This window comes from Thalia democratica, chromosome 4 (genome assembly GCF_965202585.1).
Source record: "Thalia democratica chromosome 4, ktThaDemo2.hap1.1, whole genome shotgun sequence".
In the NCBI taxonomy this organism is placed as follows: domain Eukaryota; kingdom Metazoa; phylum Chordata; class Thaliacea; order Salpida; family Salpidae; genus Thalia; species Thalia democratica.
This window is the reverse complement of record NC_139168.1, coordinates 50,949,334-50,965,608: the sequence shown is the minus strand read 5'-3', so window position 1 is coordinate 50,965,608 and position 16,275 is coordinate 50,949,334. Positions and strand designations below refer to the sequence as shown.

Genomic DNA, 16,275 nt, shown 5'->3' with positions numbered 1-16,275 from the left:
TGCATTGGAAGCATTGCGCCTGCTTTCCGAGAGAAGAAAGGAGTCTTTTTTGCGTGTAGCAAACCGTATAAAACCAAGCGCCGCAATAAGGGCGTAGTCATTTTTTGTTTTGGTCATTCGATGTAGTCTTTTGTTTTGATCACCAGATTCGTAGAGGCATTCAGTCTTATCCCGCGACGACGATAGGCTTTCCGTTTTATCGCTAGACGACTACAATCAGTTTCAATCTAGTCTTTCGATTTGGTCCTTTTGAAACAAAATCCCGAGTCAATCTAGTAACATATTGATCAAACAAACTATTCTGAGCTCTGACCTGCACGTGTGTGAGTGTCTCTAATTTATTTCGTATTGTATTTTTTTGAATTGTAGAATAAATTTTGAGTGCTAATTCACTATTTAATAACAGTAAAATATAATTAAGTAAATTTAAGTTATTAAAGTTAGAGTATAGTAATTAACTTTTTAATTACGAAAATAACATTTGATTTAATTAAGTATAATACTTTTTATTGACTACGGTAAGTTGTCAACGTAATACTAAGACGAGCCTCGATTCCTCACACCTCATTTCCAGTTCGCATTACTGAGCCCAAACTCGGTTAATTGCGGTGAATTCTTTCCAGTTCGCATTACTGAGATCAACCTCGGTTAATTGCGATTCACTTCATCACGGAACCTCTACGTTTGGTTAACACCTCGAAGAATGAGTTCCAATAATAAGAAACCCAAAACCCTTTCGAAAACCAACCTCACTAATTTTGTCAAGAAGCACGCGAAGCGTGCACACTCGGCCGATAAGGCGTCAAGTTCCAATAGACGAGCCCAACAAAGTAACCCCGAGCTGTTAAAGACTCTCTCATAACATCAACCAACCAAACAACTGTAGAAACATACAAAACAGAAGAGATTATAACAGCAGAGGGTTATAGCAATAACTTGATTCAATTTATTTTTAAATTAAGTACATATTTTATCCAACTATACATTTACAAATTTGAAAGTTTTGAATATACAACATCTTAGTTTTGTTTATACTTTCATGCTTGTATAAGTATCAAACAATATTATAAATAAACATCATTAGAGTAGAGTGCATTTACTACTTTATTAATATTCGACAAGATCAGAAACTTTTCGGACTGAAACCTGCTAATAATAGTTAATTTGCACCAAATTTACTATTTAGATAACATTAAACAAAATCAACTGTCATTATTGCATTTTTTATTTTACTCTGAAATACCAAAATCCTAAAAACTTTGCGTTTTTGTATGATATAAATAAATGTTATAGCAAAAAGTTGAAGTACAGTGCTTATTTACTTATCCGGACATGTTGGGCGAGATTTTTCTGTAAACATGTCCACATAACCAAAATTCCGGATAATTACAAAAAATCAATTATTTTATATAATAGTATAAAATTGAATAATGCTTGCAGGGTTGCCACTCGTTTTTTCAAAAATTTTTCCAGGTTTTCCAAATTTCTTCGAGGTTTTTAAAAGTACCTATTTTTAGGTCTAATTTTAGTTTAAGGTAAAATTTAAGGTAAGAAACTGTGTTAAATAGTATAAAAAGATTGAAAAGATACTGTATAGCTACTTTAAATGTGTTTTTTAATAAAAAAATTTTTGGTGATGACAAAAATGTTTTATCTATATGATAAATTTTTTGAGTCAAACCGAAATTTTACTTCTGAATATGTTAAAATTCTTAAAAATTCCGGGTTTTTTCAAAATTTCTTAAATTCCAATTTTTTTTTGCCTACATTATCAAATTCCAGGTTTTTCCAGGTAAAGTGGCAACCCTGTGCTTGCTAAAAATGACCTAGAATATTCACCGTAAATTAAACGGTGCAATCCAGAAGCATTTTCTAAGAGTATTTGACCAATTATTTGACTACCATTCTCACGTTCCTGACAAAACCAAATATAAAGGGCGCTGTCCAACTTTTCAAAGCCCTCTACCATTTCGTGGCTTTAATTAATCCCAGTTCCTCCTTTTCTGCTTTAAACTTTTCTGTATTTTTTAAAATGTCGTACAAAGTCGACCTGCCTATACTAAACTGATTGATTATAAAAGACTTAGGCACATTGTTTTTTTACCATTTTACAGACTTCTAGTTTGTTTTTATAGGTTAGTGCAACTTGTTTTCTTTTTTTAGAACTCTTGTCCATTTCTAAAACCTGGTATGTTAAGTGTGTCAAACTTATATAACTTTAAAAGAAATATATATGGTCATGCATCTCATCTTGAACAAAAAGTGTTTAAATTAACAACTTTTGTAATATTGTTTTAATTTAAAATCAAACATAAGATAACTGTTATAAACTCTTTTTATAAAAAATCAGAATTTAATAACTTATAAAAAAAACTTTGAAAGTGTAAATAAAAAACTAAAAGTTATGTTTTAAATAACATAGCTTTAAAAATTTCTAAATTGACTAACTTTACATGCAAAGGTTTTTGATAACTTGACTAGCTTTGAAAAAAGATAGAATGTAACCTTTAGTAGTATTATTACATCATAATAATGAAAAAAATTGTATAATTTATAAAATCACTTAAAAATTTCTTAAAGCATGAAAGATTAAATATTTGTATCATACAAAAATATTAGTGTTTAATATTAAATTATTTTTTTTCTTCTGACCGAAACTATCCGGATAAGTGAGCGTCCGGATAAGTGAAATTCGGATAAGTGAATAAGCATTGTACTTAAAGAATATATTATTTTGGCATTTGTTATCTTTCAATTATATTCGAAATTTTATTTTTTGTTTTATTATTACTATTAACTTGATTTAAAAATTTTTATTTTATTTTTGCAACATCATTAGTTTGTTGAGCATGCTACGTCCCTAATATAAACTTTTATCAAAACTGTTTTTAATTTTCATTAACAAGCATTCATAACCGCGAATAATTTTAATGAAATTGTACTAATAAACTAACCCTTAATTATCAAACAAATAATCAAGTTGCTCTCTGTATGTTTACAAAACTGAAGAATTAAACAAGAAAATAGATCATGTAAAATATATTGGTTATATAATCAAACTCTGAAATACTGAAGATTGTTTTATTTACACTACAATAGAACTACTCAAACTTTATTTTTGACAAACTAATTTTTAAAACTTTTATTTATGTTATTATATTAATTTATTTTAAAACAAAAACGAACAACAGTAACTATTTATTTAAAATGCATATAAAAACAAAATATATTCAAATGAAAAACTTGTTTTCTATAAAATTAAATCAAATTAATTTATACTCATAAAATTAGACAACTAAATTTTTCAAGTGTTAGATTTAATTTTTTCTACAATAAAAAAAGCTTAGTTTAAAAGCTAAAAATGCTTGGCGTAACTTGTTAAGTGTTGGCAAGATTTTTTTTGACGTTTATTCAAAACTATTAACAAATTTTTATGAAAAATTGTTAAAAAAATTTATCATCAAATCCATAAGTTTAGGATTGAGTTAAGTTTTAAAGAAGCATTGTGGACATAAATTTTTAAAGTGTAATACATTTTTTCAAAATTAATAAAACTTAAAAACAGCGGTAAGTAACAGACACTTTTAAAAACTATAATTGTATCGAAAATTAAGTAATTGGTTTAATTTAAGTTACAAAGAATTAAAAAGTTTTTTTTTCTGAGCTTCATGTTAATATTTTATAAAATTATAAAAATTCTACCATTATTTTAGTACTAAATAATCATGAAAAACTTAATGATTGCCTTACTTCTCATGTAATAAGCACTCAAAATAAAACAACGTTGAACTTTAAAGGACGGAAAACAAGCAGCAATCAGACTGTTGCTATAAAACTTTAAAAATTAAAGCTTTTTATAAATTTATCAACTATTGGCAACAAAATGTTACATAATTAGTGAAAAATAAACAAGCCTAATAAAAGAATATCATTACAGATCATTATTTTAATGCTACCCTTAAAAAAACTATTATTAATTTAACATTAATAAATTTGAAATAAAGCTATGACAACTATGTGTAAAAGCACAAAAAAAAAGATGAATAAAAATTTTGTTAATTTAAAAACAAGAAAAATATTTATTTAATAGATACATAATTTATTTAATTTATACAAATACTAAAGGTTTAAGTCGAAAAATTGAAAAAATTAACAGCGCAAAACAATAAAATAAAAAATTTGATCGCAACATTCTGCTAAAACATGATTGGTCAGTTCAAGTGTAAACGAATTTACTTACTTAAGGTTTGTAACAGTTGCGCGATGATTGCCTGTTTACAATTTACAAATTTTATACATATGAAGTACGTTCAAAAAAAATAGTAAAAATCTTAATAAGAAAACAACTATAAGCTAACCCTGCTTGCATATAATTAAACTTATATCCATAATAATTTGCTTCAATGGGTTAGTTTTTTTAATAAATCAGTAGAAGTTTTATTTTATCTTCATTTAAATATATTATTTAATGTTTATGTGAAACAGTAGAAAATCTTAAGAAATAAAATAAACAAAATCTACTTAATCAGTCCGTTTTTATTTTAAGTATTTTTTAGGTGGTGCGAACAAATACAGTGTTGTTTAAAAATATTTTTTTAATGTATTAGTATAAAAGTAGTTTTATTGCTAAAAATTTGAATTTAAATCACTAAAAACATACAGGGTTGCCACAAATATAGCTGAAAAAAATCCCTGGCTTTTTTCTTTATAAAATCTATAAATAAAGAACTAATTTATTGTAAAATTAATAATTAAAACCTTGGTAACAAAAAATAAACTCACTCATTTACACATAGTTCTCGGGTAGAGTTCGTGCTCGAATTTTTTTTTACTTTAGCCTTATTTAGACTTATTTTGACGGACTTAGCCTGATATTTTTTCAAAGTAAGGGAAATTCCTTTATAAGTCATTTTGGGTACCAGGAGATCTTAGTTAGTAAATTAACAAAACAAAAATGTTCACAAACACTACTTTTAAAGAAAAGAAAAATTAACAAAGTTATTTTTCAACATTTATCAATCGATTACAGAGCAACTTAAATATTTTTAACTGGTCATTGCAATTTATTCTTCAATGAATTGTTATTTTTATCAATTATAGTAAATCAACTAATCTGAAAAAAATATTAGCTATTAAAAAGATGTTTATTATATACCTGTTATCTAAAATACATGCTTTTATCATTTATTTTGAACTTCTTAAACAAAATACTAAATTTTAAAAAAAAAGTCATTTTGCAACTAAAACTGTTTAAGTGCTATAAAAAACTAAAATGTTTAAAAAAATTAAAATAAAAATTAGTATCAACTTAAGAACTTGTAAATATAATTCTACTTTGAATATATGGATAGAAACTTATACTTTAAAGCTAAGTTTTAGTCTTGTGAATTTTAAATAAACAAACAGTAAAATATATGAATAAACTGCTAAGAGTTTTAATCTAGAAACTATTTGGTATAAAGCTTTTATCTGGTCTCTTGCCACACTTGCAGTTCAGACTTTAACTCTAATGACTTTCGCAAGTATTTTCTTCTTTATTACATGGTTGCCAAAGGTTTTTTTTGAAATTTTTCTAGGTTTTTTGACTTATTTTCAGATTATTTAAAAAGAACATGTTCTTTGGTTCATTTTTAGTATAAAAATATATCTAAAGTAAAAAACGGTCTTAAATGGGTAGGTTTCAAATTTGCACAAAGAGTCATTTTTGCACGAACACACTTTTGCATAGGTTGAATTTTATTTTTATTATCACTGTTACCCCTAACCCTTACTCTTGGTCGGTAATATTTTCTTAAGTAATTTTTACTTTCGTGCAAAAATGACCTATAGTGTCTTCGTTCATATTTGACCCTTCCCCTGCTTAAATAGTATAGTAAAATTGAAAGATACTGTAAAGCTACTTTAAATACGTTTTTTATAAATAAAATTTTAAATGATATAAACTTTTGTTTAATATATATAAAAGATTTTTTGAAATTTCAATACTTTTCATGTAAGAATAATGTAAAATTCCATGTTTTTTGCCTGAATTGTCAACTTCAAAGTTTTTTTCTAATATTCCAGATTTTTTCGCTACCCTCTATTTTAATAAGTTATTTTTTATTAATTTCTTAAAAACTTATAAAATAGTTTTGTTAAACTTTTAATGAGTCAATCTTTAGTACTGTAAATGTAATTTGATATCACTGAAATTTCAAAATATACTAATTAAAAGTCCGTATGTAAACTACAATAATTAAATAACTTTCGAAAAACATTAATAAGTTTGACTTACATTGGGCAACTAATCATTTTGGTACTTTTTATAAAACTTCAATGACCATTTGAGGTGTCTAACATTGAAGCAGTTGAAGAAGTGATCATTTGAGGGGAGGTTGTTTGGTTAGAATTTTGAAAAGTTGGTGAGCTGTTAATACGCATTTCAAAATTGAAACAAAATTTCAGTAACTTATTTTGATGTATTTAGATAATACAATCTCAACGTTACTATAATAAAAATTTAAAATTAATTATAAAAAGTCAAGATGTTTAAAATATAAACACATTAAGTAAATAAAAGCCTAACATTTAATTTTTTTTTAACAAAAAATTTTTAATATGTTATAGCTTTACTTTTTAAGACATACAACATTTTTTTAACAACTATTACAACTTTAATCGTTTGATAAAAGTAGTATCTCAATAAAAAAATCAATTCCTTAACAGATAAAACGCTCATATATAAATCAACTTTAAAGAATAAAAGAATTAACTAAATATCTTTTAAAAGTATAGTAAAAACTTGAAAATAAAAAATACAAACTATCTAAGTTAGAACTCAATTACCATAGTAGTACATACTTTTAAATAAGCTTATATTAAATTAACGGATTACTTACCTATGTGTATTACTACTATCAAAACTTGTGACCGTAGGTTGTAAACTAACTGTATTTGCGTCACTACTAGATGGTTTGCTCTACATTAAAATAAATAATACAAATTAAATTCATAATAAATACTCATCTTACTATGAAAAACACGACAATAATAGAAAAAGACTGTTTGACATTAGGGAACGTTTACCAAATTATCTAATTAGTTAAGAAACATTAAATTAAAATTTATGAATATAAACACTTTAATTTTTTTTTTTATTTATGAAACTGTTCAAGTATTTATCGAATTGCATTTTAACTAAAAAAACGTAAGGATGCATAAACTAATAAACCAAAAAGCTATAAATTCATAAATTTTTGAACGTAAGTTAATTTTAGATATAAATATTAAATATAATTGTATTTACTAGCTCAATATTTCAAAAACTAACGCTGTTGTTAATGCTTTCAAAAACACTAATATTGTTACTATCATTTATTGAAGTTATTGTTATACGTTGTTGATTGTTATTCGTTGATTTTACTAAGTATTGATCGGTATCCTAAACGGTGTATTGAAAACATTAAGTGCAGATAAAAAAGTTTAAACCATATTTTAAGAACTACAAACAAACATACAGGTAAAGATTTCAAAAATATTTATTTAGATTTTTTTAATCATAATAACATACATTATAATGTAAAAAGATAAACACAATTGTTTAAAACAGTTTAACTAAAGAATCAAAAAACTTAATTAGTTTATTAAGTTTAACTTATAATTTCAAGTTTTGTATTTTGTTTTTTAAGTTTTAAACATATTGTATAACAATTTGATTTAAACTTCACTATAAGTTCTGTTGACATATAAATCGATAAATTAGGCAAAAATCATCATGCATACTAGCATTTTAAACAAATTTAAGTGCACAAAAAACGTTTAGTGTGTACCAAAAAGTTTAGGTTTTTTTGTTTTTTATTAGAGAATGGTTTGAATGCTAAGAATTTAATCATTAATACTTTTTTTAAGTAATTGAAGTTTAAATCAAGATTTAAATAACTTTAGAAAACATTCAAAAGAATATTAAGAATTTATCTCCAACATTTTTTGCCGTGCGTTTTTTCGTATTTTAAGAAGAAAATTAAAATAAACTATCAAGTTTTAAATAAGATTGCTTGGAAACTGTAGAAGATAGAGTTTTAATCTGGTTTATTTTGTTGTCTACTTTAATTTGCACTTTGAATAGCAAACTATAACTCCCAATTTGATTTCTTATATCTTACAATTAATTCGAATTTAGTCTAAGCTACAAAAAAATTGGCAGCAAAGTAAAAAACTCCACAAAATGAAATTTGTATGTTCTACTATTTCATTAAGTTAATTTACTTTGAAAATATCACATTTTTACAAATCTATCGCATAGTAAACTTTTAACTCTTACTGATAAAAACTTTTGTATACTTTAACGAGTCTTAAAAAAATTGGAAACATCAAAATTAATTTTTATTTAAAAAAATTAAGAAAGTTAATGAAATTCTTTAAAAAAAATATTTTATTTGATTAATAAAGTATATAACATAACATGCCTTAAAACATGAAATTAAATAAAAAATTATAAAATGAAACTTTTTTTTTAATATTCATCGCTTTAATTGAACTAGTTATGCATTTCAGTTAAATGTCAAACTACAAGTTATTATACTTTCTTTTAATATTAATAATATAAAACCTTACCACAATTTGTTGAGGTGAAATGAAGTCTATCGAATCGCCTGAATTTTCATACAAGCTTTTATTAAAAATGGTGTTTGGATTTGACTGCTTGTTGATATTAGAATCTTTTTTCTTGTCTATCATTTCAATACCGTCTGAACTGATAAAATCATTAGTGGACATACTAGCAGAGGTTGAAGACAAAAAGCTATTAGTGTTAGGAGTCGTCGACAAAAAAATATTACTAGAACACTTGTTAGACTGTGAAGAATGGGTAAAACAGTCTCCACTTTTTATGGTGTTTGTAAGATTTTCATATGTATTACTTGTATCATCTTTTTTTTGTTGCTGCGGAATGATGTATATATTAGGATCGGAGACTAATGAATCAATTGCCGAAGAATTTAAGCTATTAGAATTAGTTTGTGAACTAATAGCCTTTTCTATTGAGGGAGAAACTACATTATTTACAACTGGCTTTATAGAACCTTGCAAATTTATGTTTAAATGTATATTATTATGCGGCTGCTGATTTGAAGTGTTTGACGTTTGGATACAACTATCATCTAAATTGAAATTGTTGTCAAAACCTCTCGATAAACCGCTCTCAGCTAAACCGTTATTGATTATGGGGCTTGCTTTATTCATTATTGACTCAACGCTAACATTTGATTGTGACTTTATCAAATTATTTTGAGAATTTTCAACAAACATCGAAGAATTTTGAGAAGATGAGGTGGTGAATTCAGATGCTGCAGAACATACAACTTTTTGTTGGGATTGCGGAGGTAAGTGAGATAGCTGATGCACTACATCGTCAACATTTATAGCAGGGAAATCGGTTGGCTGCCTTACAATTTCGTCTGTATCCATCTTATGATTTTGAAGTTGACTATTTTGTACTAACATCTGATTAGCATCACTTTGTGTACTACTTTGTTGATTGAACAAGTTATTTGTGTCAACTTCTTGATTTTTGAACAGGGTATGCTCGTGCTGCATTTGTTTTTGACCTCCAAAAATACTTTGACCAGTATGTTTATCGAAGACAACTTGCTGATGCTCCGAAAAACTACTTGCAGTTGTGGCAGAACTTTTTTGAGTAACTTTGACTTGTTGCTGTTTAGAGAAGTTGTTAGAACTTTGATTACTCATGCTACACAAAGCCTCATTATAATCGGGTAGTTTAGACGTTTTCTTTTGATCCAGTATTTGTTGGTTTTGAAAACTTTGAAACTGACTTTGTCGCTTTATATGTTGATTCATCATTTCTTTCTGGTGTCGCTCTAATTGTATCTGTTGCATTTCCTCCAACTCACGTTTTTCTCTTTCATGCTGTTGCTGAAGAAGCTCTTTTTTACGTTGCATTTCCTTTTGCTTTTCAACTTCTTGCTGATGTCTCATTTCTTGATCTCTTTCAACTTCTTGCTTTCTAAGCGAATCTTGTTGCATTTGTAGTTTATGGCTTTCAATTTCTTGTTGCTTAATTACTGCTTGTTCTCTTTGATGTTGTTCAAGTTTTAGTCTATCATCTCTTACCTTTATCTCAATTTGTTCGTTTTGTTGTCTTTTCAGCAATTGTTGTTGTTGCTGTTGGTAAAACTCCTGTTGATTTTTAAGCTCATCATTTTGTAGCTGCATCTCTTGCTGTTTAAAATGTTTTCTTTGCAAGTCTTTTTGAAGCTGTATTTCTTGTTGATTTTCAAAATCTATTTGCATCGCTTGCTGTTTTTTTAAATCTTGTAACTTTAGTTGATTTTGAATTTCAAAGTCAGTTTTTTGTTGGACTTTTTCAGTAAAAACATTTTGAGGGTTGTTTTTAATAACAATAGGGTGTTGTAGGCGTTTAAAAAGGTGGCTTTCATTAATTTGATCCGGCAAAAGGACACTGCTGGTTGATTCTTGGAAATTAACTGAACTTTTAGGGGTTTGCAACAGTGGCGTTGAATTCAAAAAAATGTTTCCGCCACTACTTTTATTGCTGGTGTCTTTGCTTGCCCATGATAGCCTGCTAGTATCATCAAACACATCAGGTGGGGTATCATTAAATGGATCATCTAAATTTTTTACAACATCTACATCTGGATTGGATATTTGAGCAAAAGTTCGTTTATTTGCTGAAGACTGCATTGTTATATTATTACTTGGAGATGAGCTCCATGAGGGCAAACTAACATTATTGTCAACTACCATTGACGACTGCAAGTGGCTATTATCAGTAGATACACTTTGTTTTACAGGGGAGAAAGAAAAATCTGAGTTTTTAATGTTCGTTGATTGATTACTGAATATACATTCAGACGTTAAAAAGTTGCTTGTTACATTGCTTTTTTTGTTGGGTGATGATGAAGTAAAAACATTTGTATCATTTAAACTAATATTGTCTTTAGGTGTATCAGAACAAAACATTCTTTTCGTGTAAAAAGTTGAACCTATTCCCTCTTCGATAAATTGTATACTTGAGCTGGTTTGAACTTGCATGGGTGTTGGGCGTTCAACAGTAACTGGCGAAGAAGGCTTCACAACTGATTGTGTAAACATCACTGGTATATCTTCGGTCAATTTTTGTTGACTACTTTGCACTCTTACAATTTCTTTACTTTTCTGTTCATTTTGAAAATCTAACACTTTGTTTGTGACTATAGAAGGAAAAAACTGGTTGTCGCCGGCAACTGACACTGATTTTGAAGTGTTCTTTTGGTTTTGCGAAATATCTGGAACAGAGTCTAATACATTATAGTTTTTGTGAAATATTAAGTTTAGTAGTATTGTACACATTTAAGTAGTAAACAACATTTTAAGTTTATAAAAACTTTAGTCTATCAAACTACTTTAGGAGTCCAATAAAAGAAAATTTTATAAGTATGGAATCACTTATTTTACATAAAGAATTAGAAAAACAAAACATAATATAGAATAATGAACTACTTTTGAAAAACCTCATGAATACTAACTGAATTTAAATTTTCTATAATATTTCTTAATAAACGAATACAGTAAACACTTTTTTAACTTGTTTTATCAAATAGATCTGTTTAAGCATTTCTTAATTTATTTAAAAAAGTTACTTGAATTATTAAAAACATAATAAAATCATCAAGCAGTTACTTTTTAAGTGAAAATCATTTATGAAATATAAAAGAAACAATTGAAATTCAAAACTTATTCAAACTATTTACTGGTCTTACATTTAATTTAAATTTAAAATATACACTATCTAGATTAAATACAACAACACCATTTACTATCAAAATCATTTTAACTAGCATTTATTTAAAAGTTATTTAAAAGTTATTTAAAAAAAAGATAACCTTGCTTTTTGTTAATTGATGAATCCTGGTTATTATCAAAGTCGGGTGACATAATTATTTGTGAAAACAAACTAATTAATTTTTTGCGATCAGCATAACTTGACATAAATCGTTTTAATTCTTCAGCTGTTGTAATTATTTAAAGTACTTTAGAAATAATAATTGATGTTACAGTTCAGAAACTTATTTTAAAGCGTCTTTTTTATATACTGCTAGTAAAAAATTACGTTAAAAAGTTCAAGTTATTTTACATTCATTCAATTTTGAAGAGACTAATTTTGAAAAACTCAAGTTGGTTATACACTTAAAATGAACCAAGGAGTTTTCTTTGTATGATAAAGCATAACTGAAACTACATAATTTTTTTCTTTTAATTTTATAACAAAGGTACTTAAAAACTAACAATTATCACCAGTCGCTGCTATGGTAGCTTCTTGCTGTTGAGTTAAAGTGTCAGTAACATTAGTAGAAACTTCATTCGCAGAAGAAATATTTTGTACTGTTGGTGACACAGAAATTTGTTTTGTCATAATTGGGTCATAGGTAAAAGAATGGGGATCACACTTACGCTTCATGTACTCTATAAACACTTGCACATTTACTGGTTTAGTAATGTTTTGATTATGATAAGGAGGAATCTCAACAACTAAGTGAGCCTGCAAAAAATTATGAAATTGAAATAGTTTTGTCATGTTTTTTAAAGACAATATTTACATTATAAAATAAAATTAGAGACAAGTATTTAATTTTATGAATTAAATAGATTTATAAATAATTCGCAAATCGGTCCAGGTTTTAAAGTTCACTGATGAAGGACGGCTGTCCGAAATTAATTTGAACAAAATGTTGCAATAAACTGGTAGATTTTTAAACCATCGTTTATTTATTTTTTATGAATTATATAGAAAACTTAAACAAACTAATAAAAAGTCTACTTTAATTGAATTAAAAAATATGAAATAAACCATAATTAATATTATTGAACATTTAATTAAACATAATTTATTTTAGGAAATAAAAAATCTTCTGTAACTGGAGGTTGATTTGAAAAACTTTAAACTTTGTATATCATTGTATTTATTGATTTAAATAATACTTTCAATTTATTATCAATTAAAGATTTATATGTTTAAATATTCTTCATATGAATAAAAAAACAAGAAACTTTACATAAAATTTAAGTGTTTAAAGCTGTAAAAGCATAAAAGTTTATAAAATATTCATGTAAATAAATAAACGCTATAATATAAGCTAAATTATGTAACACTATTATTATTTGGAAAACAAAACAAGACTGAATCAATTAAATTCAAAACTAGGTCTAAACTATGGAAAAGGATACTGTAAATTTTCAATTCAAATTAGAATAGGTACCTACTTTTTTTTCTTAATTATACTTATTACTTACCTAATGAAAAAAAAAATTTACGCTTTTTTCAATTATATTCAAATTTAGTTATGGTTCTTTTACGTTTAAAGTTTTTAGTTTAAATAAGTGGTAATTATTTTAACTTGTAATAAACACGCATTTAAAATATTTATTAATCTCTGTTCAAGATAATTCAAAACAAACTTGGTTAAATGTATTCCGATCGACTATTCCAGTTGCACTCCAATGAGCTGATCCTATTGGAAAGCAGTTTGATTGAAAAATAATATTTACCATTTTTACTAACATTAAACTTAAAATAAAATTTATAAAAATTAAAAACAATTTATCGGGCAAAGCTTTTAAACGGAATATTTCACAAAACAAATGAAGTATAACAAAATTACACTTAATTCAAAAATTTTATATATTTTAAGAAAATATAATATAAAAAAATAGCTCAATATATTTACAAAACTATCTTAAACTACCTAATTACAGTTAAATAACTATAAATAATAATATAAACTAGTTTATACATTTATTAATTAATTATTCATTTATTTTATTATACTATTAGTTAATTTAATAAACAGACTTCATAATCATAAAAGTATTTATTACGTAATAAACTTTCTGTGCACAACCAACAACTTTCTTTGCATACTCTTTAGCGTGAACGTTTAAAAGATATACTATCAAAATCCACCCTATTTTTTTTCTGTTATCACTAACCCTTACCTACGATCGGTAAGCGGTTCTCGTATTTGACTGGGTGGATTTTGAACGTGTCCCGTTTAAAAACACCGATTCGAATTTGAAAAACTAACCAACTTAATAAAACTCATTTAAAATATTATTTATATAAAACTAATTGCAATTATTCACATTATTTTTTCAATATATAATTTATATGAGAACAAGATCTGTTTTTAAACTTAACACTAAATAATGAAATACATACCTATAAATTAAAGACTTTGTTACAACAAAAACAAACCATCAGCATTTTCAGGATCCTGAAAAATAACTTTAATTCCTTTTCTAAAATTTCTTCCTATAATAAACATTTCGTCACCACCTTTCACTGACCCTCGCTCCAAGCTTTTCTTGATGATTTCAGGGTGGCCTGGAGGCTGTGCTATAATATATTTTGAAGCTAAGTAGTGAAAATATTTTAACTTTGCTAAAAAAACTAAACATTTTTAGAGTTTGATATACTTTTTATTTTATATTAGGTCAACCGACTTTATACTAAAACTGAGTTATAAAAATTTAGATTTCAGAATAGTTTTATAATTAGTATATAAGATAGTTCAGATTAGTTTAACTTTAAAAATGGTATTAAAAAGCAATTAATCAAAAATAAATTATTAAAAATTAATATAAAAGCAAAGTAATAAAAGTATTTATTAGAGCAATGGTTCTAAAACTTTTCAAAACTATGCACTTGGGTGCATCCGGTGTCCTACGAAAATTAAAGTTTTATAATAATGCTTTGTAAAAAAATCAGCGTAACAAATCCTATAAAATCAGCACAAAAAAATCTTTCTAGCTGATAATAATTTAGAGCTAATGACATTTGAAATTTTATAATATCAGTAACTTCAAGAGGCAAGAGAAGGGGGTATAAACTAGTTTTTTACAGCTTAGTTTTTTGTAGAATTTTATCTTAGCTTTTAGTTGCTTTTTAAAGTTAAGTCATAATAACCTTTTTCAAGATATAAACTATCTATCAAAGTTGGACAGCTCAATAGGTTCTTGTAAAAAAGTTATTTTTTAATTTAATAATCATTATTAAATATTTATCTCCCCTACAGTATTCACGTTAACATTTTTAAACTTTAACAGCTCGTCTTTATTTAGTAGTAAAAAATTTATTGCAAAAAAAAAAATAGTTATTATTAAAAATAACTAGCTCTTTATAATCACCACACAGAAAAAGCAAATTTTTAACATTTTGAAGAACTTTAGAAGTAACGACTAAATTAAGATAAACAACTACATCAAACTTTTGCAAGGTTTTATTAAAACACTTTTTAAATCTTTTAAAGGCTTTTAACTCTGGATTTTTTACTGCTAGACAACTGAGATACTAGTATAGTAGCTGATCTACTGCACAATGCATAAAAATAGCCTAAAAATTAAGTTTCCAAGAAACTTTCTTAATTTGATTTAAAGCACCTGAAATGCGGCATGTATTGAAGATCGTAGTGTCAAAAACCTTACCGTAAATGTTGTTCAAACAGTTCGATTTTTTAGAAGATTCATCATTTACTTAGAAACTCATTTGCCGTAACTTTTTATCACCAAATATAAAACTTTTTATATACAACCATACAACAATTATCATTAGAAAATGTTCCACCACTGGGAAAAATAAAGCCAATTACTATGTTTTTATGGTATAAGAATAGTTTAAAACATTTCATGTTGACTCTAATTTGAAAACCGATTTTTTTATTAAATAAAGTTATTTTTAAATGATAACTTGAGCTAGCAAGAAAAATAAATGGAATAAAAGAAAAATAAATCAAGCGTGACAACGCCTTAAAACATTTACAAAAGATACAAAGCAATGAAAACTTTGACCAATTTCAGTCTTTTTATCAACTTGGATTTTTTTTCAAACCTTAAAAAACAACAGACGAAAGCGATTATAATCATAAACTGAAAATAATAAACACATATCAGCAAAAAATAATTTTATAAAAATATTTTAAATAATGAAATAAAGTTTAAAAACACCGAGGTATTTATCAAAATTTAAAAGTTAGTTTTATTTGTGCTTAAAAATTTATTTAATTTCTATCAGATATAAGCAAGACTACTATATTTAATTGTTATATATGATATACTATCTTAGTTATGTGGAAAAGATATTTAAAGGCAGTGAGAGTTTTAGATTTAGCCAGATTTTTATTCAATCATTTGCAAATTACACCAGTAGGAGTAATATTTTGTATACTAAATAAGAATGCTAAAACAAGTTCCGAAATTGAAGTTACCTATACAAACTAAAGA

The 16,275-nt window shown here is 26.0% G+C and overlaps 1 protein-coding gene across 2 annotated transcripts in view; it reads right to left on the bottom strand.

Moving 5' to 3' along the window:
* Positions 1-3,384: 3,384 nt before the first annotated feature.
* LOC145835243 (uncharacterized) overlaps positions 3,385-16,275 on the bottom strand; it is a 33,647-nt gene continuing 20,756 nt past the window's right edge. Inside the window, exons 6-14 of one of the 2 annotated variants that reach the window (XM_082942806.1) lie at positions 14,252-14,392; positions 13,456-13,508; positions 12,286-12,538; positions 11,883-12,008; positions 8,593-11,297; positions 7,310-7,420; positions 6,879-6,958; positions 6,275-6,406; positions 3,385-4,271 (exon numbers count right to left, since the gene is read on the bottom strand). In XM_082942806.1, the coding sequence (XP_082798932.1) occupies positions 6,313-6,406; positions 6,879-6,958; positions 7,310-7,420; positions 8,593-11,297; positions 11,883-12,008; positions 12,286-12,538; positions 13,456-13,508; positions 14,252-14,392 (3,563 nt within the window). In that variant the 3' untranslated portion in view covers positions 3,385-4,271; positions 6,275-6,312. The remainder of the gene's footprint in view (positions 4,272-6,274; positions 6,407-6,878; positions 6,959-7,309; positions 7,421-8,592; positions 11,298-11,882; positions 12,009-12,285; positions 12,539-13,455; positions 13,509-14,251; positions 14,393-16,275) is intronic. The other variant, XM_082942808.1, reaches the window with a different exon arrangement.